Source organism: Barbus barbus, assembly GCF_936440315.1.
Source record: "Barbus barbus genome assembly, chromosome: 4".
Lineage (NCBI taxonomy): Eukaryota > Metazoa > Chordata > Actinopteri > Cypriniformes > Cyprinidae > Barbus > Barbus barbus.
The window spans coordinates 22,046,520-22,074,227 of NC_136732.1; the positions used below are offsets into that span (position 1 = coordinate 22,046,520).

The following is a 27,708-nucleotide window of genomic DNA, read 5'->3' on the forward strand; positions in this document are numbered from 1 at the left end:
CAACATAAATATCAGTTGAAACATGATGTCTACGTGCATTAATGTATCGCTTGGCTGAGAAGTGATTGAAGTCCATTCATCAGAGGGTGGTCAGATGTGGAAAGATAGAGAGAGAGAGATTTACTTTCTGTGTACTGAGGAGTGACAGAATAGATTGTGAAAGATGGAGTGCTAAGAGACACACATGAGAAGAGGTAAAGGAGCTGAAAAAGAATGATTTTGTTCATGACCGAGTGGGAGAGAGAGGACCAGATAAGACAAATGCAGCTGCAGAAACAAAGATGCTGTCTATGAATAGCCCATTTTTAGCGCATAAGTCTAGATGCACAGCCTAAATGGATCCTTCAGCATTACTAGCCTTGGACCCAAGTGTCTAAAATAATCCAGCCGCTTTTCCAATTGAAGATAAAATGACAAACTCTCACATAAAGCTCTTTCTCAACATGATGCAGGGCATTGCCTCAAAGTAGCCCGACGTCAAACACAATCAAATCTCATGAACTATAAAAGTGCATGAAAACACTATAAATAAAAGCCAGAGGGATTCGATAAGAAACCATAACATTCCTGAGCCAGAGTCTGAGCTGTTCTTTCTAGGAAAAACAAGACGGTGTTAACCACGGCTGATGCCCATTTTCTGATAGAGGTCAAGGCTGCAAACATTCAGAGAAAATTGATTTTGGAGGGGCTTCACAGCTGGAGTGACAGTGTATTCACAGATAGACCAGACGTCAGGCGGCGCCTCTGCATTGTGAAAAGAGCCTGATGCTTCCTCCAGACAGTCTAACTTAAAATATTATTTTTCTGTGTCAAATCTTTTTCAACTTTTTAGCTTTGACAGAGTCTCCAAAAACAACACAATGTGAGTAGCATGTAGCCTCAGGCTGAATGCGGTTCATGCAGTTTAAGCAAAATGCTCCATGGAATAGATTTCTTAACTCTCCCACTAATGACTGTTTTTGCCTTTTCTATCAATGAGCATAATTATTATCCTCTCAGGATAACTTAATTAATCCTAAGAAATATAGGTGTAATACCTATGTTGAAGTGAATGTACCCTCATAGGCTTCTGTTTAAATCTTTTATTGAACTGTTTAAATCTTTTATTGAAACAGAAAAACAACATGGCGGCGCGCACAGATGCAGCGGCTTCTCTCTCTCCCAACAGAACGGTGTTTTCGTGGTTTTTTTCTTGTAAGTTGCATTGTTTTTGTACATCTTCGTCACGTCTACCTGTCTTTAAGCGAGCATACAGTTGTGAGTTTCTGCTCGATGTCGGCAGATTCGCATTTTTAGAGTTAAACTCAGCGCACGCCGAAGAGCTGCGGGACCTCGGTCTGCTCCAAAGGCCTACTCCATCACTGACCCCCACTACTGCATCTCGTCCACAGAGGAGGCGCTACAAGCGGCGTGAGAGGAAACAGAAGAGGGGTAAGCGCGGAGGTGTCTGAGCTAGGCTAGCGGCCAACCCACACAAGCCAGCTATCCCCACCATCGTACTGGCGAACGTACGCTCTTTGGACAATAAACTGGACTACATCCGACTACTTTACTCTACTCAGAGGACTGTAAGAGACTGTTGTGTTTTTGTGTTTACGGAAACATGGCTTAACAACAGCGTACCGGACTGTTCCATACAGCTCGACCAGCTAACATGCTATCAAGCTGACAGAGCTCTCTGACAGAGGCGGGCTTTGTTGTTACATCAATGATGCATGGTGCTGCAACGCTGTTGTGGTCTGCAAACACTGCTCACCCCTGGTGGAGTTTATGATTATTAAGTGCCAGCCGTTCTATCTACCGAGGGAATATACAGCTATACTGCTCGTTGCTGTATACATCCCTCCCAGCTCCAACAACAACAACAGGAGTGAGGCACTAAATGATCTGTACCAGCACACCAGTGAGCCGCAGACAGCCCACCCAGATGCTTTTCTCATCTTGGCTGGGGATTTCAACCACGCAGACTTAAAGAGTGTGTTCCCAAAAATACACCAACACACAGACTTTCCAACAAGGGGAAAAAATACTCTGGACTTTGTTTTCACCACCCAGAGAGGAGCTTACAAGCCCCTCCCCCTCCCCCTACAGACCGCTCGTTAAAGTCATCAAACCAATACACAAACAGATACAAGTGTGGCCAGAAGGGTCAACCTTTCCTGCGGCATCAGAGAGGCCAAGAGACAGTACTCCAGGAGGATAGCTCATTGTTTCAGCGACAGCAGAGACACTCGGAGCCTGTGGCAGGGGATACAGACCATTACGGACTACAAGCCCCCACCACAGACCTGTGACAGCACCACCCATCCCCCCCCTGCTGAACGAACTGAATGCCTTCTTTGCTCACTTTGAGGCACAAAACAGCACCACTGCACAGAAGACTCCACCTCCTCCCGGCGACCAGGTAATGACGGTGTGAGGAGATCCCTCAGCAGGATCAATGCACGCAAAGCTCTGGGTCCTGACAACATTCCTGGGCGTGTACTGAGAGACTGTGCAGTGGAACTCACTGATGTCTTCACAGACATTTTCAACATCTCGCTAAATCAGGCCGTTGTCCCCACATGCTTCAAAGCTACCACCATCATTCCAGTCCTGAAGAAGTCATCTCAATCCTGCTTCAATGACTACCGTCCAATAGCACTCACTCCCATCCTCATGAAGTGCTTTGAATGGCTAGTCATGCACCACATCAAGTCTGTCCTTCCTCCCTCCCTGGACCCCTTCCAGTTTGCATATAGGTTCAACCACTCGACTGATGATGCCATCGCCACTGCCCTTCACCCAGCCCTCACACATCTGGACAAAAAAGACTCATATGTCAGGATGCTGTTCATAGACTTCAGTTCAGCATTCAACACAATCATCCCTCAACAGCTCACTCACAAATTGGTCCAGCTGGGGCTCAACACCTCTCTGTGCAACTGGCTGTTGGACTTTCTGACAGGGAGACCTCAGGCAGTATGGGTCGGCATTAACACATCCAACACCATCACACTGAACACTGGGGCCCCCCAAGGATGTGTGCTGAGCCCCCTCCTCTTCACTCTGCTGACCCACGACTGCACACCGTCACACAACTCCAACCTTTTCATTAAGTTTGCGGATGACACGACTGTGGTGGGTCTCATTAGCAACAGAGATGAGACAAACTACAGGTGCGAGGTGAGCCGACTGGCCGGGTGGTGCAGTGACAACAATCTCTCTCTGAATGTGGAGAAGACGAAGGAGATTGTTGTTGACGTCAGGAGAGTACACACTCAGCATGCCCCTCTGACCATCAACGGTGCGACTGTGGAGAGAGTGAGCAGCACCAAGTTCCTGGGTGTGCACATCACAGAGGACCTCTCCTGGACTAACAACACTGTAGCACTGGCCAAGAAAGCACAGCAGCGTCTCTACTTCCTCCGCAAACTTAGAAGAGCCAGAGCCCCGGCCCCCATCATGTGCACCTTCTACAGAGGCACCATTGAGAGCATGCTAACTAGCTGCATCACTGTGTGGTATGGCGCTTGCAACGCATCATGCCGCAAGTCCCTTCAACGCATAGTGAGAGCAGCTGAGAAGATCGTTGGTGTCTCTCTCCCCTCCCTCCAGGACATTTACAGCACCCGTCTCACCCGCAAAGCCCTCTACATTGCAGGTGATCCAACCCACCCGACACACAGCTTCATACATCAGGCTGTCAGGAAGCTGAAATCCCTCCTGTCCTTGCCCCCCCCCCCGCTTTTACCCCATGCGACACTGAACTCTGATACTACGACCCCCCCCCCCAGCTCCCCACATCCCTAGGACCTTCCCCCCCCCCCCCCCCCACCCACCCACTTAAAAAACTGTGACCAGCACCTGTCACTTGTGCAGCATTGGACTGGTCAGTGCCTCATCCAGCATTGACCGCTAACTACTTCTTCGGATAGTCTGATAAAAAGACTGTTCTCTTGTCACTTTAACAGGCTGATAAGCTCTTTTTGCACTACACGTATATCTGCAGAGTTTTGTTTTATTTAACTGGTTTGCACTCTATCTATTCTGCCATGTGCCTTATGCCACTTTATCTATCTCCTTTTTTATTTTTCTAAAATGTCCTCAGACTGATAAGCTCCTCTTGCACTACACATATATCTGCACAGTTTTGTTTTATTTAACTGGTTTGCACTCTATCTACCATGTGCCTTATGCCACTTTATCTATCTCTTTCTTTATTTTTCTACAATGTCCTCATTTGTATATCTGTATAGTTGTATGTACATATGTTTAAACTGTATTTGAACGTCTACTGTCAGTGTTTAATGTTAACTGTATGCACCAAGGGTCTGAGAGTAACGCAATTTCAATTCTCTGTATGTATGTGCTGTACATGTGGAAGACCTGACAATAAAGCAGACTTGACTTGACTTGACTTGACTTATTGCTCTCCACTGTTGGCAGTTCAGTGGCACTCATCTGTCTGCCAGTGCCGTTCTGCAAGATCAACCACCATAACCTGGAGATTGATTTTAAAATTCAACAGTGAATAATAAAATACAATCAGCAAATGAAAACATTGCTCACATTCTTATCCTGTTTCCTACAATTTAACTTACCAGTCAACATTCATGTTTTTCATACTCTGGTATCATATCATCTTATAAATTTTGTGTGACAAATCAATTGTGAAGGTTGCCATATTAGATAAAATCTCATTAATATACTGCCTGGCACAAAGAGGGAAGATAGGACCTTCAGATTTACACCGTGGAAATAACACAAATGGAAAATGGAAATTAAAAGATAGATAGATAGATAGATAGATAGATAGATAGATAGATAGATAGATAGATAGATAGATAGATAGATAGATAGATAGATAGATAGATAGATAGATAGATGCTTCTCTAATTAAACTTAAATTTCAATTAGTGCTCATGTTTTGCAAAGTCCTTATCCTTTGAGAGTTTGCACAATCATATTGAGAAGCAGTGCTTCCAGGCATGATAATAAAACAAACCACAGTGATTGAAATCCCAGTGTCCAATGAAAAATCTGATTTTTTTTTTCTTTCCAATGCAAACCGTGCACATAATGCTCTCGTAAACTCCCATAGAAGCACAGTGTCACGGCAAGACTCAAAATGACGTATTTAGAGCCTCTTGTCCAATGAACAGTGACCTTTTCTCCATTAAATCAACGTAACAGGTATCTGTCATAGACACCCAGTGAAGCCTGGCTTCAATGGGGTTCTCCGCACCATCTGTTCATGGAATCCTGTGCACAGATTAATTTAGATTAGAGTACATCACGAAGAGTGCAATGTGATATTATATATATATAAGTATTACTACAAAATAGAAGTAATACCTAGAATATCACATTGCACTCTTCATGATCCACTTAAATTATATTTAGTACAAAAGATATATATATATATATATATATATAAGCATGAATAATATTTATAATTTTTTATAAATCATTAATTTATTAATATTTATAAATCATAAATTCATCATTGATGCCTTTTTAGGGGAAACCAAGCTTCCTGTGCAGTCTTGTGCAGTCGCTGATAGAGTTTTATATTGATATCTATATATCTACACTAATTAACCACAACATTAAAACCACAATGTGCCTAATATCAACCCCCTCTTGCTTCCAAAACATCTCTGGTACATCAAGGCATGGACTTAACAAAGCATGTGTCCTGTGGTGTCTGGCACCAAAAAATGAGCAGAACATTCCTATAGTCCTATAGGTTGCGAGGTGGGGCCTCCATGGATCGGATTTGGTCCAGGACATCCCATAGATGCTCTATCAAATTGAGATCTGGGGAATTTGGAGGGCAAGGCAACACCTTCAACTATTTGTTCCTCAAACCATTCCTGAACAATTGTTGCAGTGTGGCAGGGTGCATTATCCTGCTGAAAAAGGCCACGGCCATCAGGGAGCACCATTGCCATGAGGGGGTTTAAGTTGTCTGCAACAATCGTTAGGTGGGTAATACATATCAAAGTAACATCCACTTGAATCCCAGGACCCAAGGTTTCCTAGCAGAAATTTGCCCAGAGCATAAGACTGCATCTGCCTGCATCCTTCTGCCATCTCTTCCCCTGGTTAATGACGCACACAGCCATCCACCTGATCTAAAAGAAAATGTGATTCATCAGACCAGGCAACCTACTTTTATTGCTCCTGGCACTTTTGGTAGTGGACAGGGGACAGCATAGGCACTCTGACAATCTGTGGTTATGTAGCTCCATACACAGCAAACTGTGATGTTTTCTGACACCTTTCTATCATGGCCAACATTACGTTGTCCAGCTATTTGAGCTAGAGTAGCTCTTCTGTGTGACTGGACCAGACAGGCTAGCCTTCGCTCCCCACATGCATCATTGAGCCTTGGGCACCCATGACCCTGATGCCAGCTAACCAGTTGTCCTTTTGGTAGGTATTAACCACTGCATTGCGGGAACACCCCATAAGATTTGTGGAGATGCTCTGACCCAGTTGTCTAGCAATCACTATTTGGCCCTTGTCAGAGTCACTCAGATCTTTTCACTTCCTATTTTTCCTGCTTCCAACACATGATATTCAAGAGCTCACTGTTCACTTGCAGTTTAATATATCCCACCCCTTGACAGGCGTCAGTGTAATAATATAATCAATGTTTCCTATCAATATTATCACTTGTCAGTGGTTTTAATGTTGTGGTTGATCAGTGTATAGTAATATACTACAAAAAGATAGATAGATAGATAGATAGATAGATAGATAGATAGATAGATGGATGGATGGATGGATGGATGGATGGATGGATGGATGGATGGATGGATGGATGGATGGATGGATGGACGGATGGACGGATGGATAGATAGATAGCAATGTTATGTGACTGTAATGCATAAGATAGATTGGTGCAGAGAGAGATGGAGAGATGATGGTGGTGCAGAAGACAACTCTACAGTAACACAAAGGTAGCTCTTGATGACTCACTCCCTCCCTCCTTTTTCTGTATCTCTCTCGTTCTCTCTCTCCAGTCTGGATTAAAATAACAGAGCCCCAGCCTGCAGAGGGGGAGTTATGCTTTCCATCTCAGAGACAGGGTGATACGCTAAAAATACCCCTCTGTGTGTGGGCTGCACTAGGAGATCAGGGCGGGGGTGCAGCTCTGGAAGCTGGTTTGTACATTACAGATTTGGTGTATGCAGCATGAGACTCTATGTGCCGTCTAAAAGCACATGATGAATGCTTTTACTGGATCAGAGCCGGTGTCAATATCTCTGATTGGCTCATTACATGGATCAGTGGGTTAATTGTATTTCCAGTTCAGCTGCAATGTCTCTAATGATGTCTCTGAAGGGCTTTTGTTGGATAGCCAACTGACCACTGCTCTCTTGATTATGGAATTCCTTCCCCCAGTAACTTCTTTATCTTGGTCATTACACCAGTAAATGATGTTCGATTGATGCTATTAACAAATCAATATGTCGTCATACAGTGAAATGGAGCACCACAGCCTACCCATGGGTCTGTTTTCGCTGGTGTAAGATGTAAACAAAGTTCAAGACTTTGCATTTTTCAGATCAGCCATTGTGTCTGAGAATGAAACAGTTTCAGTTGTAAATGGTCCTTTGTGTATCTTCCTCCCAGTCCATTTATATATTCAGCCTGTGATGTGCTACAAATCCCAGTATACTGAAATCAGTGAGGATGGAAGTGCTCAAGTGCTGCTGAGTGTTGAAAGCAGACAGATGCTAATCGCAAGCAACCCTCATTAAAACAAACACTTGTTCGGGGCTTCCCCCAGACATTTCAGTTCACTAATGCTTGTTAAAAGATGTGAATGCTGGAAACCAGATTCTTAATAGTTTCCCATTACTCTTCATGGCCCCTAGATGCACAGGGACGATTTCCATATAAAAGGTTAGTGCGCACTAGGGATTGAGAGGAGCAAACGTAGCGGTGGGAGAGAGAGTCTTTGGGGTGCCAATGGCTGTACTCAGTAGGAATTAGTTAGATTTGAGTATATGAGCAGGAAGCTGGCAAGCTGTTTGCTGCTTGGCTTGGGCAGCACCAACACCACTGTGTAATGTTTCTTAGTGATGGCTACTGTGGTACGGCAGTGGGGTTCACTGGGTTTAACTTCTGTGAAGTTTGCTGTTATGAGGTCACAGCTGGGTGACACTGTAGGATGGGATTGAGAGGAGAGCGCAGTGGGGCAGGGAATAGAATAATTTATTGCAGTCAGCCTGCCAGTCACGATTGTTGTTCCCAACAAGCAGGGGCATCATGCATTCATGATTTTTTTTTTTTTTGGGGGGGGGGGGGGGGTTTGCCCATCACCATTTCAATAAATGGTGATGGGCAAAGTAGACTAATAGTGTAATCTATTACCTACACATAAAAACCCCACTTTTGACCCCAGTACCAAATATGGGTGTCATGCCATAAAATATTTCTAATACGACTGACTTTGTATTTAATGTGAATTTAATAACAATATTGTAAGTTACTAATGATAAAACTTCCAATTTACAGAGAGCAAAGAACATCTAGGTTACATTATCAAAGTACATTTTCATTCAGTCTAGCCAGAGTTCAGGCACTCTCAAAAACTCCCATTAAAATCACTGAAGCTGATTACACTGTGAAATGAATATCTTATTTACTTTGTTGTTTCTGATGAGAGAATTCTCCAGATAATTCAGTCAGCGAACAAGTGAACAAAACACTGTGTTTCAGCGATGACTCATCTGAACGTCTCTAATTGGCCATTGCATTCATAAGCTCAACAAAATCGTGTGTGATTGGTTATAATGCAGCGCTGTACAAACGCGTCTGTCTCTGGCCAGCCAGCGAACGCAGATTTGAATTTAGCAGCTGATGCTGTGCTGCACTGAACGATCTAATCACACCGGTGTGATTGTAATAAATATAAATAATATGAATTGGCTATTTTTTTACTTTTGGAAGCTGCATGTGGAATGCACACACATGTGTCGTGGAACTGTCGTGAACACGCATCAAAGACTGACATGGAAGAGAAGAAATTGTTTAATAAAGTTGTTATTTTTGTTTTCTTTGCGCACAAAAAGTATTCTTGTAACATTATGGTTAAACCACAGATGTCACGTGGACTATTTTAATGATGTTTTTACTACCTTTCTGGGCCTTTGATTTCATCAAGCAATTGAACAGGTATACACTCACTTTATTAGGTACACCTGTTCAATTGCTTGGTAACACTAATTGTTAATCAGCCAATCGCATGGCAACAACTCAATGCATTTAGGCATCTAGATGTGGTGAAGACGACTTGCTGAAGTTCAAACCGAGCATCAGAATGGGGAAGAAAGGGGATTTAAGTGACTTTGAATGTGGAATGGTTGTTGGTGCCAGACGGGCTGGTCTGAGTATTTCAAATACTGCTGATCTACTGGGATTTTCACACACAACCATCTCTAGGGTTTACAGAGAATGGTCCGAAAAAGAGAAAATATCCAGTGAGCGGCAGTTGTGTGGACGAAAATGCCTTGTTGATGTCAGAGGTCAGAGGAGAATGGGTAGACTGGTTAGAGATGAAAGAAAGGCAACAGTAACTCAAATAACCACTCATTACAACCAAGATATGCAGAATACCATCTCTGAACGGACAACACGTCGAACCCTGAAGCAGATGGGCTACAGCAGCAGAAGACCACACCGGGTGCTGCTCCTGTCAGCTAAGAACAGGAAACAGAGGCTACAATTCGCACAGGCTCACCAAAATTGGACAGAAAAAATGTTGCCTGGTCTGATGAGTCTCGATTTCTGACATTCAGATGGTAGGGTCAGAATTTGGCGTAAAGAACATGAAAGCATGGATCCATCCTGCCTTGTCTCAACGGTTCAGGCTGGTGGTGGTGGTGTAATGGTGTAGGGGATATTTTCTTGGCACACTTTGGGCCCCTTAGTACCAACTGAGCATCATTTAAACGCCACAGCCTACCTGAGTATTGTTGCTGACCATGTCCATCCCTTTATGACTACAGTGTACCCATCTTCTGATGGCTACTTCCAGCAGGATAATGCACCATGTCACAAAGCTCAAATCATCTCAGACTGGTTTGTTGAACATGACAATGAGTTCACTTTGCTCAAATGGCCTCCACAGTCACCAGATCTCAATCCAATAGAGCACCTTTGGGATGTGGTGGAACGGGAGATTTGCTTCATGGAAGTGCAGCCGACAAATCTGCAGCAACTGCGTGATGCTATCATGTCAATATGGACCAAAATCTCTGAGGAATGTTTCCAACACCTTGTTGAATCTATGCCACAAAGAATTAAGGCAGTTCTGAAGGCAAAGGGGGTCCAACCCGGTACTAGCAAGGTGTACCTAATAAAGTGGCCAGTGAGTGTATCTTCATTTGTAGTCAAAAGATGAAAAAATATCTTACAAGTTTGGAACGACATGAGGGTGAAACAGAACAGAATTTTCATTTTGGGGTAAACAATCCCTTTAAAAACACTATAGTGTGCAACATGTATGGACCGATAGTATGATAGTTTGTTTTTGAGTCCTTTTAAAGCTTGGAAGTCTCAGTCTTTTAAGCGCATTCTTCTCTTTTTGTGTTCTGTGGAATGAAGAACGTCACACTGGTTTGGAAAGACATAAATGCTGATGTTAATGCTGACAAATTTTCTGGGGTGTATTTATAGCGAAGAGAGTGTACAGTTCTTGAAGTCAGCAGTGTGCTAATATCATTTGTCTATTAAGAACTGAAAGGTATCCCACAAGGATTTTAATGAAAATAGAGATATCAAGCAAAAGAACAAATAAGTGCACGAATGACTGATGCAGTGCAACTCAGAGATATCGGGATCAGACAGGGAGCAGGATGGTAGTAACAGACAGTTTTGTGATAGCCCATCATGTCTGTACAGGACTCCAACATCGCACACCACAGAAGAGTCACTCTTATGTGCAAAGCCGAGGCTTATATGGAATTTGGAAACATATCCAGCTATAATGTAGACAGTAGAAGCAATCTTCTCAATAGCTCTCAGAGAAATGACTGTACAGCTGAATCAATGGTATCAAGGCTTTAAAGCCTCTTCCTGAGGGCAGATGCCTGGCTTGTCTGTAATGGTAGCGCTCTCATGGTTGGGACACTTTCAATGGGGTGCTTCTGATCCTGTCTATCAGATAATCTGCTGTAATCCCCAGCTCTCTTATCTGACTGGAGCACGGTGTCCGGCAAGATGACTTAACGCCAGGAAGTGCAACATGGCCAGCCTGCCTCTTTCAGTCCTGCCTGCGTGTTTGTGCGGGACTGTGACACAGGGCATAGATCACAGCCGCCTCTCAGCTTCTATGCTTACCTGCTCTCCGGGAGCCGGTCACTCACCTGTCTCAAGGGAAGAGACTGAGTGGCAGACCATCATGTGGGGGAACATCAGGAGCATTGCAGGTTTCACCAGGACTCTCGCTGCTGGAAGAGAGTGTTCCACATGCTCCCTTAAATATCTCTGTGAGTCAGAGCGGGGACTGATGAGACACAGTTCACTGTAATGCACTGCCAAAGGGACAGAGCGCCACAATAAAAGCTCTATCACATGGTATCAGCTGCTGATTAAAGAGCCAGCGATCTGACAGCATCATATACAGTCGCAACTGATTTTATGATTGCCCCCCACTCCCCAACATCTACCCTCTCCTCTGGCCTCATCCCACCATGCAGCAATCAACCAGGTGCTAAATCCCTCGGTGAGGAGAGGGGGAGGCAGTCATTGGGGGCGTTGGTGTGCACAAGCAACAAGCATCTGTGCTTGGCAGCGGAGAAAGTGGAGGCAGGAAATAACTGTCACTCTCCATTCAGGCTGCCGTGCTGGGAACGGGCGAACGGGCGGTGGTGGTTGGGGGTCGGGGGAGGCGTTAATCATTAACTGAAAGGGAGAGAATTAATTTTTTTTTTTTAATTGCTCTTCCCACTTAAAGAATTCACTCAGCTCCGCTGATGGACTGCAGCCATGTGCTCAGGGAGCCTCCAGGGCCCCGGATTTGTGTTTACTGGTAGTAAGGAATCAATAAGAGGGTCATTGGATGGAGTGAGCCTGTACATCCTTCATGCTGTCCCTCACATACTGTACACCAAGTTTTAATTAATTCAATCAGCTTCTTGAATCAAACTTCAAAGGCTTTTAAAACCCAGAGTATTAATGGAACATAATCAAATTCCTTTATTATTGCTCTGTAAGTGAGAACATTCACAATGAGCAACCGGAACACTTTTTAGTGGCAAATAGGGAGTAAGTGCTACAGTATGTACTTGAGGCAAGCTCTTCAGATGAGGGGTTGATGGTTCACCTATAAATTTGGGATAACATGGTGGTGCCATTAAGATTGTGATCTCGGAGGGAAAATGGGGATAGTTTTAGTGCATGCGTTTATTTGGCGAGTCGTCTTTTAGTCCAAATCCTTGTGACTCAAAGCTACTTATTTTAGAGCATTACACGCTCTATTACTCATAGGCCCAGATTTATATTCAATTAATTTCAAAACTGCTATCTCGAAAAGCTCTGAATGTAAGAATCATGCTTCCACTCGCACTCTCCTGGACTGTGTAGAGGACGGTACAACATTTTACTTTAATTGTGCTGTCACATTCAGGCAGCCTCTTGGACGTTAGGAAGACATCCTCATTGTGTGAAGCCTTCAGGGGGCACATGTGTGAGCTATTATGAATTTTAATTCTTCCCTCAGGACTTTTACCGGATAACGGTTTCTTTTATTTTTAGACTTTGGTGTGCATCAGTTTGAGCACCTTTGTATTTGAAAGCAGTAATTGGTTTTCTTGTCTTCTGGAATTATTGTAAGGTTGCAGCTTTTTACAGTCACTCCAAGGTCATTTAGCGAGGCATAGAAAATACATAAACAACCCAATCAATTCGCTAGGGTCTGTTTTCAGAGGCACAGGGATGTGCTGATGCTAATGTGTTATCTTTTATAGGAAACTCACCCAGCTGGCACAAATTCTTTCCTCTGTGCCCCCTATGATCATCATGTCATTGTCCAGAGTGCTACTCTCCAGGGGTTCTGTTATCGCCAAATGAAAGCAGGAGCTGCCAATGGCATATCTTGCACTTACAGCGTGTGAAAAAGTGTGTATTTTATGAGTACATTATCTAAGATGAAAGCTTAATGCATTTTTCCACCCTTATTGATTACTGAAGCAAGATAATTGCTGCTTCGTCTTCCACAATTATTTTATGATTGTTAATACACGCCATTTGCACACATACATGTGCAGCTTGATGGTAGTGGTGTTTATATTAATTCCCAAAACAGCAAATATCGTATTCCTTCAATTATTGAAGCTCAGTTTTAGATTTCCAAGAGTTAGCGATGCAGTGTTTGACACATACACACAAAAATGCCCTTTGATTGTGTATCTATGAGGGTATAGCGAGTGTGTCTCTTGTGCCTTATAAACAAATGAAAACTCCAATATCCCAGCATGCCTTCTGCTTGCTTTTTATTCTGGGCTGAGTCACAGTCATTGACACAAATTACAGAGAAGGAGGCGTTGAAAGGCAGAGATCTTTGAGAGACAGAAGACAGAGACTGGTAAAAAGGAGAGAAGGAGGTAGAACAAGGGTGAAAGAGAAAGAGAGGGGCTCGAATCACAACACAAGAAAGGGGAGGAGAGGGGGAAACTGGTTGACAAGGCTTCTCATTTCTTATTGTTCGCTCCTTTGTGGATAGTCTCTGAGCAGCACAAATGTCACATGACTACAGGAGGCATTAAAGTGAAGCACAGACAGAAAAGCAGGAGCATTCGTATGCGCCCACACATTCTCTCTCTCTCTCTCTCTCTCTCTCTCTCTTGCGCACACACACACACACACACACACACACATACACACACTACCTCTACAGGCATGGATACAGTGCAAGAAAAGCAACACATTCTGAGCAAAAGGCGCCGTGTTAATGCTGAAAAAAGAGCTTGTTCTTCATAATAGGAAATGGGTTTACAGAAAGCTGCTATTTGGACTGCGCAGTAAAGCCTGCCTGCTGTAGTTATGCAGATAGTGACAAGCAGTGGTACATTGGCTCTTTAAGGTCAACTGTGTGTTGTCATGTGTAATTGGAGTTGCAGTTGTTGCTGGAAAAATAAAATGGTTTTGGAAGAAGCCGTACATGCACATAGGGCATGTAAATATTTAGATAGGCCATGAGTCACCCCCCTCCCTCTTGCTCTTCCTCTCCTCCTTCATGTTTTTGCTCTCCTCAAGCTTTTTTAAGTATTTGTGCACTCCATTTTCTGTCGCTCATGTCGCTTGGGCTTCCCATCGCTGCAAGAGGAATTCTGTGAGCTGTGAGATAAGGAGTGTGAGAGTGGGAAAAAAAGAAGGAGCAACTGTAAAAGGTAAGGGTTTAGATGGAAGCAGAAGAAGTGAGATATGGAGAGGGAAGAGGAGGTGTAGGTCAAGAGCCTGAGGCGGTGTTTGTCTCGAGGGGCATGTAGAGAGGACAGGCAGGGCCTGTCTACTGTGGATTCACATCACTCGGGATCTCCAGAGAGAGGGGATGACAGCTGCTAGAAAGAATCAGCTCAGGCATGTTTCAAGTGCTGTAGCACTTGTAGCATGTCTGTGTGATAAAGAAAATGTAAACAACTGGCACAAAAACTATATGAACCTAGGCGTAGTCCAGATCCGGCTCACCAGCTGCCACGCAGAAACAGGAGCTTTCCATAGCCACAGGCTAAAAAGTACCTTCAGTTCTGCAGTTAGGGGCAGGAGACGAGCTCAGATGCCTCATGCAATGCGTGTGGGAAGAGGGGCTTTAGTATTTTGTCTGTGAGAAGCGAGGGAGTGAGGGGGAGGAAGAGTGACTGACAGCGCGAGAGAGAGACTGAAGTCTTGGCAGGCGTCTAGTTCTGACGCTTCACTTCTGAAGTGTAGGCTTTGGTTTGAGGTTTTGCTGGTGCTAGTACCCATAATTCCCGGCATGACTCAGAGAAGGCTGGAACCAGAGCTAGGGAATTGGGAATCATGCAAAAGCCCTGTCTTTCTTCTGCTTGGCTTTTCTCTCACCTTGCCCATGACCCCTGACCCCGCTATGAGCTCCATTGGCAGATGCTTTTTTAGATGTTTGAGGCTCTGGTGATCCCAGCCAAATGGTTTGAGGATGAGCTGTGCTCTTTGCACTGTTTCCAATATTCTCCCTGTCCTTTATTATGTCTGCTTTTGCATTCGAATTTGGTGGCATTTAATGCCTTGTTTACTACAGGCCAATGACCTTCAATAGGCTTCTTGCTCACTTCCAGCTCTGCAGTCATTAGGCTCTCCGGATGACTAGTCTTCCTTCATTATCACAGAGCCACGATATCTGAACAAATACAGTACGTCTGTTATAACCCCAGATGGGGTCAGACACTGTATCCGGTACTTTTCCACTAGTCACATGTTTAATGCTAAAACTGTGTGGATTAGTCCCTCCACAGATGTCTGTGTTTAGTGTAAAGATCACCCAAAATTAAAATTACGTCATTATTAACTCACCCACACGTGGTTCCAAACCTTTATGGTTATTTTTCTGTGAAATATGAAGGACCAAAAAAAAAAAAAAAAGACACCATAAAAGAAGTCCACATCACTATATTCTACGCTTTCTGAAGTATTAAGAATAGAAAATATTCTACGGCAGCTCCCAGATCTCTGTTTTGCATGTTTGAAATGGTTACAGCACATGCATAACTTACATTATGCATTTGGCAAAGTTTTATCCAAAATTACTTACATTTCATTCAAAGTTTATATTTTTATCAGTTAATGCACACTCTGGGAATCAAACACATGATTTTTGCATTGCTAGTGCCATGCTCTACTATTAGAAAAGAAAAATCCTTTTCTATTTCACACACAAAAAAGGATATGCATATGGGTTTGGTGACGTGTGGGTAAGCAGATAATAAAATAAGATTTTTCAGTTTTGCATGAACTATTTCTTTAAGCCACAGAGTGCTCACAGAATAAAAATTGTGAAGTGGCGGCTGAGGATTCTTCTCTGATTAGGCTGGTGATTTCCTTTAATTGGTTGTTCAGGGTGACACAGACTTCATCAGCTCTTTATACATTCAGAGAGCGTTTGCTGTCTCTAGAGTAAGAGGCAATCATGATTGTTTGTGTTTCACATCTCTATTTGTGCTGTGTTGGCCAGAGACTGGAAATCTAATGCTGCCACTGGCAAAGCTTTGTTTGAGCTAAATGACAAGACATGCATTTTTACTTTCTCTCCCTGTCATTTTGGTCTCTCTCTCTACAGCAATGATGGGGAGAATGGGCCCTCTCCTGGCCGCAGCCCTATGGATTCGCAGGCGAGTCCTGGGCTGGTGCTCCCTCAGAGTCAGAGAAGGGAATCTTTCCTCTACCGCTCCGACTCCGACTACGACATGTCCCCGAAGACCATGTCACGAAACTCTTCCATCAACAGCGAGGGGTAAGCCGTCTCCCTCAACACGCAGCACAGTCTCACTGTTTACTGTCTTCACTTTTCATTTCTAAAAGGCCTCAGAGGAAGTCCTTTTATCCCAGAATCACCATGCAGCATTAAGCACATCGACTAAATCCCTCTTTACCCGTCTCAGTGTAATACTCTTACATCCTTAGAAGAGCAGGCTCCCAGCATGCAGCATTGACCACTGTGACTTCCACTTGGAATATGGCCATAAAAAAGTGCATGTTTTGTTGTTGGCTTGAATCTATTTCCTCACACCTGGGGATGATTCTGGCTTCATCTCAATATTGTTAAAAGACCATTTGTGACCCTGGACTACAAAACCAGTCATAAGGGTCCATTTTTTCGAAATTGAGATTAAATAAACTTTCCGTTGATATATGGTTTGTTAGGACAATATTTGGCAGAGATATAACTATTTGAAAATCTGGAATCTGAGGGTGCAAAAAATTTAAATACTGAGTTGTCCAAATGAAGTCCTTAGCAACACATATTACTAATCAAAAATTAAGATTTGATATATTTACGGTAGAAAATGTACTAAATATCTACATGGAACATGATCTTTATTTAATATCCTAATGATTTTTGGCATAAAAGAAAAATTGATAACTTTGGCCCATACAATGTATTTTTGGCTGTTGCTACAAAGATACCCGTGCTACTTAAGACTGGTTTTGTGGTCCAGGCCAGGGTCACATTTGTAAACGTTTTCCAAAGTGTATAGTATTTATTTTTCTTTCATTTTACTGAAACTGCTCTTTCCTCTTTCCTCAGTCATGCTGAAGATCTCATAGTCACCCCTTTTGCTCAGGTAAGACCCACTGTTGTGTCTGGCAAACAGTATATAATGAGTGCTAATTGCTTGTCATGACTTGCTGAGGGGAAGTTGAGTGATATCCTGCTGTCCACCTGCTCTCTCTCTCTCTCTCTCTCTCTCTCTCTCTCTTTTCCTTCTCCTTTTCCAAATAGGTGTTGTCTAGTCTACGAACTGTCAGAAGCAACTTCACAATTCTCGCCAACGTCACGACTCCCACCAACAAGTCAGTTCAGCTCTTCCAGCTTTGATGCAACAGTTTTTTTATTTCTGCTCTGCCCCCTTATGGCCATCAGTGTGAAAATAAAATATATATTCACACAGCCTAACTCTTAATTCTCAAATTCAATTCAAATTCAAATTTTATTTGTCACATACACAGTCATACACAGTACGATATGCAGTGAAATGCTTGTACGGCAGCCAGTGACCTTAAAAAATATTAATAAGAAGAAATACAAAAGAAAATAAATTTAACTAGTAAATAAACTGTACAAATAAGGGCATAATAATAATTTTTAAAAAAATGACTAAGATAAAAACAAGATTTTATGCTAGGGACTTTATTTTATGTGCATTTTTTTAAATACAAAATGTAATTATACATAGTATGTATATAAAATGTGTTTTTTTTTACACTATAATATTTATATATTACACATTTTAAAATAAATAATGTTTTTAGCAGTATTTTTATATTCACATTGCTCAGTTCATAACAAGTGTAGGCCTCCTCCTAGTGTGCAGTGCTAACTGGATTTATGCCAGTAGAGGGCAACCTCCAACACTATCATTAATGTAATTATCTTTTTGTCCACAGGAGGTCACCAGTGACCAGCCAACCCACAGTTCCCCCAGCAACGCTCTCAGGTATATTTACTGCACTGTAACTTAGTCACTGGTGAGCTTTTTATCTCCCACACTAGCACTCTCCCACACAGTGTCTCTCACATTACGCATACACTTCCTCTTGTAGGCACTGTTGCCAGTCAAATGCATTACAGCATCAGAAATAGTGGAGCCATATGGGAAACAGGTCTGGAACCTATCCAGATGCTTTAACTAGCCAAATAACAGCCCTGAGCCACTAGTTTATACCAGGAACTCTGAAGCGTATCAGCAGTAAAGGTGCTCCACATGTTGAACTTCTAAAATAGAGGAGCTATGATAAAAAGCAGTTATATAATTATATATAAATATTTTTCTTATTTAAGATTTCACTTTTACTTGAGCCCTCATCAGATCTTCTCATATACATTATGTGGTCAATAGTATGTAGATTCTCCCTTCTGTTGAGCAGGTTGCGGAATTGCAGTTAGGGGTGTGCAATAATATAGTAATTGTTGTTTAAACTATGTGCGATTTCATTATAAAGTATATTGCAAAAAACAAACAAAAACACACCCAGAGAGTGCACCCTAACACTATGTGATGTAGGTTAGATTAATGCGTGAGCACATTTAGACTTAATGCTTTCACTGCTTGATTTAGTCTTAAAATACATGTAGAATTCCTCCAAAATTCAACGAGAGATGGCAAAAATGCCACCATGTGTCATTAATATACAGTTTATATTTATATCATCTTCTATAGTTAATATCACACAAAGAGTAGGTTTTTCTCCAAAAATCAGCACAATTGCAAAGGTTGAAAGAACAGTTAAATAAACAAGTTAATATTAACTTACTTTTTGTTCTAAGTCAACAAAAATAATTTAAGTTTTGCTGTAGCTTTAATTTTATTAATTTTATTAAAGCTATAGCAAAACAGTTTTGCCTCTCTGAGCACCACAGGAAGGCGTTTCATTATAGTTTGAATGAATCAGTTGAATGAATGACTCAATGACCCACTCATGCAGTAATTTGCTGCCACCTACTGGCTATTTTAGGTATATTTTCCCTTTTTCCCCCAAAATCATTTCAAAAATCAGTATTCTATGGTGGCCGAGAGAGCTCAATGTGCTGCAACTTCAGAAAACACATGCAAATAGAAAAAGCACCAGCAAATCAAGAAAACATCTTCATCAGTTTGACAGCAGGTGGTGCAATTGCTCACAACACAAACAAATAAAGAAACACTGCAAATGCTCACAATACAACTACATAAATCTTATTTCTTTGTTTGGTTGTGTTGTGAGAATTTGCAGCGTGTCTGTTGTCAAATTGACGAAAGTTGTTTTCTTAATTTGCAGGTGTTTTTTACTATTTGCAGCGCGTTGAGCTCTCTCGGCCACCGTAGTATTCAGCATTTTTTTTAAACATCAAAACAGTATTTATGCATTTGCAACTGCAGGTTAAATGCATTCATGTCCTGCATTAAATAGTCTGTGCAAATGCATGTAAATGCCAATTCAGTTGCAGATTCTGCGCCACCTCTTCATTGCAAACACAAATTTTGCTGATACTGATTTTAATTGATTGGTAACAGGCCTACAGTGTCATACTTTTTGAATTTATTGATTAAATTTATGAATTTGACACAAAAAGATGATTTCATTTAATTTAGGTCAGAAAAAAGCTTTATAAAGGTAAAAATGCCCATAAAAGGTACAAATCTATTTAAACTTAAAAGTCAACTTCTGCTACTCCTGCAAACTAACCAAGTTCACAGAATATGAAGAATATCAAAAGTTTTAGGAGTCAGCTGTCCATGGCAGTCCTAAACCTGCCAAGGTACTAGCACAATAATACTCTCAACAGCACATCGTCTAATTATCATTATTACCAAAATATTGAGATATTTTCTGAAAATTCACACTAAACCCATTTCCATTTAAATGGCTTAAGCATGAGCCAATCAAAACAAAGTAGATTTTTTCCCATTACCACAATTTCACCTTGCATACAAACACCGTAACCTGTATTCTTTTGGCTTATTGAAGTGTGCATGTCTGACAATGTAACAGGAAAGTGTTCTTACTGTGGATTGAGCTCATCTGGCCCAAGGGCGTTGCTAGGGTTGGGAGAGATAAGGGGCTTAGCCCCCCGATACACCCCCCCCAAATTTGAACGAATGATTTAGTGACTCGCTCATAAAGACTTCACTTGTTTCATTCCTGAATGAATCAACGTTTTTTGAACGAATCTCTTTTTTTTTAAGTCACTTGTCGCCACCTGCAGGTGTTACAATGTAATTGATACCATCTTTATTTGAAGCGTCACTTTCAAAAAGGTTTTCTCTTTGATCGCTACTGTAGACAACAATGTTTATGTCCGAAATATAAACTTTTATTCCAGTACTTCTGTGATTATTTGAATGTTTGTAATGCAGAAGTAACGATACAAAGGACTTGTAAAGATGTTTCATAACTGCCCTCTCTGGGTCAGCAGCAGCGCGAACGCAGATTTTAAAATGTAAATGTTACATGATTTAAGGATTTAATAAACATAGCTCAATCGTTGTCTTTTAGGAACAAGACTGCATTGGTGATTGAATCTGTTTTCGATCTGGCTATTTAAATATTCAAAACATAAACCGAGGGCTTTAAAGCTGTGTTTAGTGGAATGAACGCATAAGGAAAGCAGTAATCTAGCAGTGCAGACTGCTTTTCATCACGGACAGATGGATTTCTAGTACTTGGAGAACAAATTAAAATTAATTAAAAAAAAATTATTTGTGAAGTGAATGGTCTATCTTCAAAAAGATCAGGGGCTTTTGGCAAAATATCAGGGGCTCAAGCCCCCAAAGCCCCCCCTCGCAACGCCACTGATCTGACAATTCACAAACTCTTTTTTTTTTGACCCAAGAAATTATAAAATTTGGTCTCATCTTATGCAGCCCAAGCTGATGTGATGTAGTCAAATTTCTGCATCTGTAGAAACTGCACAAGAAGAGAATATGAGTCCGGCAGTCGTGGCCTAATGGATAGAGGGTTGGACTTGTAACCTGAAGGTCGTGGGTTTGAGTCTCAGGTCCGGCAGGGATTGTAGGTGGGGGGAGTGAATAAACAACACTCTCTCCACCCTCAATACCATGACTGAGGTGAGACCCTCGAGCAAGGCACCGAAACCCCAACTGCTCCCCGGGCGCCGCAGCATTGGCTGCCCACTGCTCCGAGTGTATGTTCACTTGGATGGGTTAAATGCAGAGCACAAATTCTGAGTATGGGTCACCATACTTGGCCACACACCACTTCCCCCTTCAATATACCTCACATAATAAATGGAATGATAAAAGTCTTATAAACATGGTTTTCTTGTGCTGACAGGTTATTGGTTTGCATGTAAACTGAGGTCAATGAGGTTAGACACTGATGAACCTTGCGTGTTGTTCTAATTCATCCTAAAAGTATTCACTGAGGTTCTTTGATACTTTTATAAGTTTATAAATCAATTTAACAGTCATAGTCGTCTTCCTATAATTTTCTTTTTTCCTCTGGTTAAAAAAAAGATTATTCATTCTTACGAGGGAAAATATCTATTATTTATTAGGCATTTGATCTCTCCATATGAAGTTCTTGAAATATTCATGCTTGGAAGTTTTTCTTTGAAGACATCACTCTTTACTTCCTCCTGTCAGGAAACAACATCCCCACTGTTCACAAACGAAGTTCTCGCTGTGTCCCACAGTGAGTGTTAAATGCATATGACAGTACTGTCGTGATGTGGTGCTGATTGCTGTGTCTTATGTCCTGTGCAGATGAGACATACCAGCAGCTGGCCCGGGAGACTCTGGAGGAGCTTGACTGGTGTTTGGACCAGCTGGAGACCATTCAGACCCACCGCTCTGTTAGCGAAATGGCATCCAACAAGGTGTTGCTTCAGTTACTTGCTGTTGCATCTGTGCTGCCTAGTTTGGTTTCTGTAGAACAGGGGTGTCCAAACCTGTTCCTGAGGGCCACTGTCTTGCAGCGTTTAGCTCCAACCATAATTAAACATACCTGAACCAGTTAATAAAGGTCTTCAGACTCACTAGACGTGAGTTGGAGCAGGTTGGAACTAAAATCTGCTGGATGTAGAACTTTCTTCATCCTTTCTCTGTCTCACCTTCTCAAAGGCACTTTTGTGTACACGGTCTACCATAAGGTTGTGGCCTATTATACTGTTTTCTCCGTTTTAAGTCTCAATTCATTGTTTAAAATTTCCATCCTTTAGATTTTACAAAACACTTAACATGATAAATTAGATTTCATCAAGAAGAGGTTTCAAGATCTACCATTCTGTGGATTATCACACATGAAGGACTATATCTGAGTGTATGCGGAGAAAAATTCTTGGTTTGTGGATAAGGAGAACATGAGGGAGGGAGGAGGGGGCTGCAGTTTGGTCCTGATGCCAGTGTTTCTGCTGTAACCTTCGTTGCTATTGAGCTGCAGCAAGGTCTACCCTGCCAGTTTAACCATTGGCTCTTCACTGTGGCCATGAGGCATGTCATTTAGATGCTGGCCAATGAAAAATCGGTTGCTCTCTTCCATAGCTTGCCCATTTAAAGAGACAGTGCCATATAGATTTTGGATGTGCAGTTTTTGTATGGTTCTGTCCATGCACCAGACACTAAAGCCTAGATTCCCTCCCCTTTTTTTTGTCTGACTATTGATACATCTCTCATACACAAACACACACACACACACACACACACACATACAGACATTTCTCCATTTTTCCACACTCTTACATGCTGTCTGCCGCACATGCGCTCTCAGGGTGCGTGTACACGCACATACACCCAAGCACGCGCCTCCTGCCACAGCAGCTGATTAGCTAGCGAGATCTGACTACAGCATCCAGGGAAACAGAGCGAGAGGCAGAGCATCGGCTGAGCTGCATCGGCGAGTCTGACGCCGCGTGTGGATTAAACAGGGAGGCTGCTGAAGAGAGCTGTGTTGTGCTGACAGGACTGGTATTGTGCTCCATGGACTGTGCGCACTGAACACAACTCGCTGGGAACGCTGGGCCCGGGTCCTGGAGCTCTGCGGTGGGGGAGGGGTGTCGACGCAGGGAGAGAGAGAAAGGATGTTTTTCCAGACCACCGCTCTTTTGTAGTTTGACTTTGGACTAAAGGCCCCATCTCTTTGGCGTTTCTGTGTCTCCTTGATTCCTTCGTCCTCTCTGTCTCCTTTCATTCATTTCCTCCTGCTGTTACTTGTGTTGTTGTTTTCCTTCCTCCTCCTGTCATCCCTCAGTCTCCGTTAGCTATTTGTTCATCTTCATCTTTCTCCCTATCTCCCGTAATTCCTTTGTCCCCCTTCCCACGGCATCCTCTCTGTGTCCTTCAGACGGCCCCGTCTCTTTGACTCTTCATCTTTGTCCGTTCCACCCCTCGCCGCTTTCTCCCCCTCCAGCTAGATCGGGGTCAGCTCTGCTCAGCTGCTGGGATGAGATGTAGTCCCTTTGGCCTGTGGATCTGGGCGGCTCCTGGCGGGCCGTTCACAGGGGACACTCGCCTGCAGATCGCCGTGGAGCCTGCTCGGTGGTTTTCAGGAGGGCCTGGTTCTCGTACCGCTCGCTGCATGTAGAGAAGCAGTGTTAGCGAGCGCTCGCCGCTGGACTTTCACTGCCGCTTGCTCCCCACCTCTTGGGGGCAGCCGTCACTCTGGAGCGTCCCGGCCTGCTAGGCTGCGGCCTCTCTGCCCACACTCTGACCACGCCCACATGCCGCTGGGGCACCCGCCGCGCTTCGGCCCCCGTGCACTTCCATGCTTCTTGCCTTTGCCAGCGGTCCACGCCATCCGTCACCCTCAGCATGGGCGTACTGGAGGCCATTGACCCGCTGCCCTCTTCCTGCCCCTCACCTGTGCCCAGAGGCTACCGGCTGGCCCACTCCTCCAGCTACAGCCCCCTGCAGGGGAGAGGAGGGTCAGAGCTGGAGCTCGGGGCAGCTGCAGATGGGGTGCTGGATGGGGGTGGTCAGGCCACCGAGCATAGGACCCCCTTCATGGATCTATTCTGTGAGACCTGCTCCAAACCCTGGCTGATTGGCTGGTGGGACCAGGTAGGACCGGAATGAACAGAAAAAGGTCTCTAAATATCTGTTAGCAAACAGTTGGTCATGTCAGGGGCAAGACTGTTTGTTCAGCAGAGAGATAAATAGAAATGTGGAGATGCAAGTAGGACAGGGTAAAAAGAAAAGTTCCTGAGGTGATTGAGTTGTAATTCTTCTGGCACAGACTACGTGTGATAAGACTGATGTTTGTTACATGTTCGTTGTATCCAAATTTGTACCTCAAGTGTGATTTTAAACTCGAGCTCTGAACTTATGCTCTTATTCAGTGTCACTTTGAGAGGCTGGGAGAAAATGGCTGCTGCCATAGCTCTTGGCTTATGTTGTTTCTGTGCCTAGAGATGGACAGAACCTGTACAGTGGGCTTGTGTCTCAGGATGCCTCAACCTCTTTCTTACCACTTCCTCTCTCCTTCCCTTAAGCCTTCTCTCCATTGCTCTGTCTCAGGCTGTCCTGGGAACTGGCTTCATCTGGTCAATATTTGGTAGTGTAGAACCAGCTTTTTCTGCACAGTTCCTTCATCCAAGACTTGTGTACCGTTGGTGAGGTTTGATATGGATATTGATGATACTGAAATGTAGCAGAGACACTGTTTGTGCCCCAATGTTTTTAATTCTTTCTGGCAACAAACCTTAAGCCTTAACCCTGATCATGGGCTAAACTTAAGGTTTGTAAAAACTTTGGGACACAATCAGTGACTCCCTCACATTTCAACATCTTGGGTTAGGATGCTTTCTCTGGTTAATTGCTGAATGACAAATGTGTTTCATCTGTTGCTTATTGAACCTGTTAGCTTACTGGGCTTATTAGCCCAGTAAAATGCATAAGCACTGTATTTTTAAAGTAATTTTGGTAACACTTTACTATATGGACCAATTCTCACTATTAACTAGTTGCTTATTAGCATGCCTATTATTAACAAATCGGCTGTTTATTATTACTTATAAAGCACACATTCTGCATGACCATATTCTTCATCCCTAATCCTACCTAATATCTAAACTTAACAACTACCTTACTAACTATTAAGAAACAGCAAATTAGGAGTTTGTTGAGGCAAAAGTCATAGTTAATAGTTTGATAATCACTAGAATTACACCTTAATTAATAAAGTGTGACCATAATTTTATTATTACTATTTAAAGTGGTTTATTAGATAATTCAGGGTCAACACATTTACTTTTAAAGTTATAAATGTAAATAAAGAGGCTGTTGCCGTTTTTTGTTTCCACCTTATTTAACTTGATAAACCATCAAACTCAGTCTTGGTAAATAAAGGCAACAGATACTATCAGACTCCCCTAGTAACACATATTTGTATTAATTTGGTCTGATTTCCTTTCCACATTATCTGGTGTCATCTTGGTCCTCCAGAGGATGCATGCTAAAAACAGTTGGCACTCTGTGAATGTTTTAATAATGACTCAGCACAGTACAAACAGAGCCTTGGTACAGTATGTAATATGCACTTGCACAGTAAAGAAAATTTTATATAAACTCACAGCTTGACTGTGTGAGATAGATAGACACTGTGTATTGATCCCTGAGGGAAAATTCAGGAAGATTCAGGTTCACAGTGAGTGGGTTGATAGCTGTGACAGAAAATTAACTTGGACTTAATTAAAAATTACACCTAACATTGATTGTTATTTCTCCTGTTGTGTTGTTGATTAGAAATTGTGCATTATTTGCGTCTTTAAACTCGTTATGTTCAGATGATTTAACAACAATGATGATGCATGTAATAGAAATGCATTTGCATATGTCTGATACACACACATCCATGTAATATAGGAAGGGAATTACATGCAGACCATGACAGAGAATGAATAGAAACACAATCAATGGAAAAATATGACTGCAGAGGGTGATTATATAGCATTAGAAAAATGGAGAGAATGTGGAGGATGGAGTTAAAGAGAGACAGGAAACGAACATGAGGGCTTAAAGAGAGAGATAAAGACAGAATGGATGAGAGCAAGAGATGGAGAGTGATACAGAGAGTGTTGACCTTGGAGGAGGTCAGAGACAGCCTACTCTCTAAGATTGTCACCCAACCCATCGCCTCGCTCCCATCATGCTGCAGGAGGGACTGTGAGGAGGCAGTTGCTAAGGAAACCTGCTGGTTTCCATGGAGATTGTCATGTGTGAAGGACCAGTCAGTGGGACAGACCAGGGGTCTTATCGGAGTCGTGCTGTGTGACTGTGTACTTGTGTTGCTTTATCTGCTGAAGTTGCACAATTTCAGTCATTTAAGGAACATATTTGTTCTAATTTTGTTACAAAGACCTTTCTTCTCCTATTTGTTAGAGCAATGGTTTGCAGAGACTTAAGGAGACCACTCCACAATACTCTCCCCCGATGGCCATTATTTAATTAGATTTTAATTAAAGACAAGCCCTTCCTCTAACCACACAATGTTACAGCTACAACATTAAAAATGCCTTAGGTTTATTTGCATTTACAATATCTGCACACTGTATTAGCACAAACTGCATATGACCTTGCAGTACCACATATCATGGTGACATTCAGACATTTTCAATATATGTTTTATGTCTATCTGCAAAAGTAAACATCTAAATAATTCAGGAAAAAAATCAGTTTTAAAGGGACAGATTACCCAAAAATGAAAATTCTGCCATCATTTACTCACTATCATTTTGAAAAATGCTTCTGTCCATACAAGATACTGTTTAGAACCCAATTTTCTTCTTCTTCTTCTTCTTCTTCATCTTAATTTTTTATTTTTGGGGTGGGGGGGGGGGTGAACGATCCATTTAAAACAATGTATTTGACATGTAATCATGTAATAATATATAATGCCTGTTTGTAATAAAAGTTTCTGCTCAGATAGGCTGATTTTTTTTGTATTTTTCTGTGCCTTATTACCATCTGCTGTGTACTTATCACTCTCCCTTTTTCCCTGTCTGTCTATCCCCATCTTTCCCTTTTCTAATCTCTAGTTCAAGAGGATGTTAAACAGGGAACTGTCTCATCTGTCTGAGATGAGCCGCTCGGGGAATCAGGTGTCTGAATACATCTCCACTACCTTCCTAGGTGAGTGAGCCTGCACTCGCTCTGCTCTGTACTTCTCAGCCTTGCTTCTATTTTCAGAAGCACAGAACCTGAGTTTCAACATTGCAGTATGTAATACTGGAGTACATTCCCTGCTCTGAAACACTCAATGCTTACTGATTTGAAATTAGCTGTCATCTGTTAAAGGTTTATGCATTGGTTGTGTTTCAGACAAACAGAATGAGGTGGAGATCCCCTCTCCTACACTCCGGGAGCGAGAAAAACCAATGTCTCACATCAGCGGTGTCAAGAAGCTTACACATAGCTCGAGCCTCACTAGTGCAGCCCTGCCCCGCTTCGGGGTCAAAACCGAGCAGGAGGACTCACTGGCCAGGGTACAGGCACAATGCATGCATACTAACTCAGAACTTTCCCAACACCCAATCCTCTA

At 42.6% G+C, this 27,708-nt stretch overlaps 2 protein-coding genes across 2 annotated transcripts in view; both read left to right on the forward strand.

Annotated features, from left to right (window-relative positions):
• The window catches only part of LOC306869044 (vascular cell adhesion protein 1-like), a 709,597-nt gene that overhangs the window by 104,848 nt on the left and 577,041 nt on the right, over positions 1-27,708 (forward strand). The window lies entirely within an intron of this gene.
• The window catches only part of LOC306861288 (3',5'-cyclic-AMP phosphodiesterase 4C-like), a gene marked incomplete at its 5' end in the record, with an annotated part of 59,447 nt that overhangs the window by 27,834 nt on the left and 3,905 nt on the right, over positions 1-27,708 (forward strand). Inside the window, 7 exons of the mRNA XM_079403478.1 lie at positions 16,292-16,465; positions 17,261-17,297; positions 17,456-17,526; positions 18,121-18,170; positions 21,939-22,051; positions 27,206-27,299; positions 27,489-27,652. Coding sequence (XP_079259604.1) covers positions 16,292-16,465; positions 17,261-17,297; positions 17,456-17,526; positions 18,121-18,170; positions 21,939-22,051; positions 27,206-27,299; positions 27,489-27,652 — 703 coding nt within the window. The remainder of the gene's footprint in view (positions 1-16,291; positions 16,466-17,260; positions 17,298-17,455; positions 17,527-18,120; positions 18,171-21,938; positions 22,052-27,205; positions 27,300-27,488; positions 27,653-27,708) is intronic.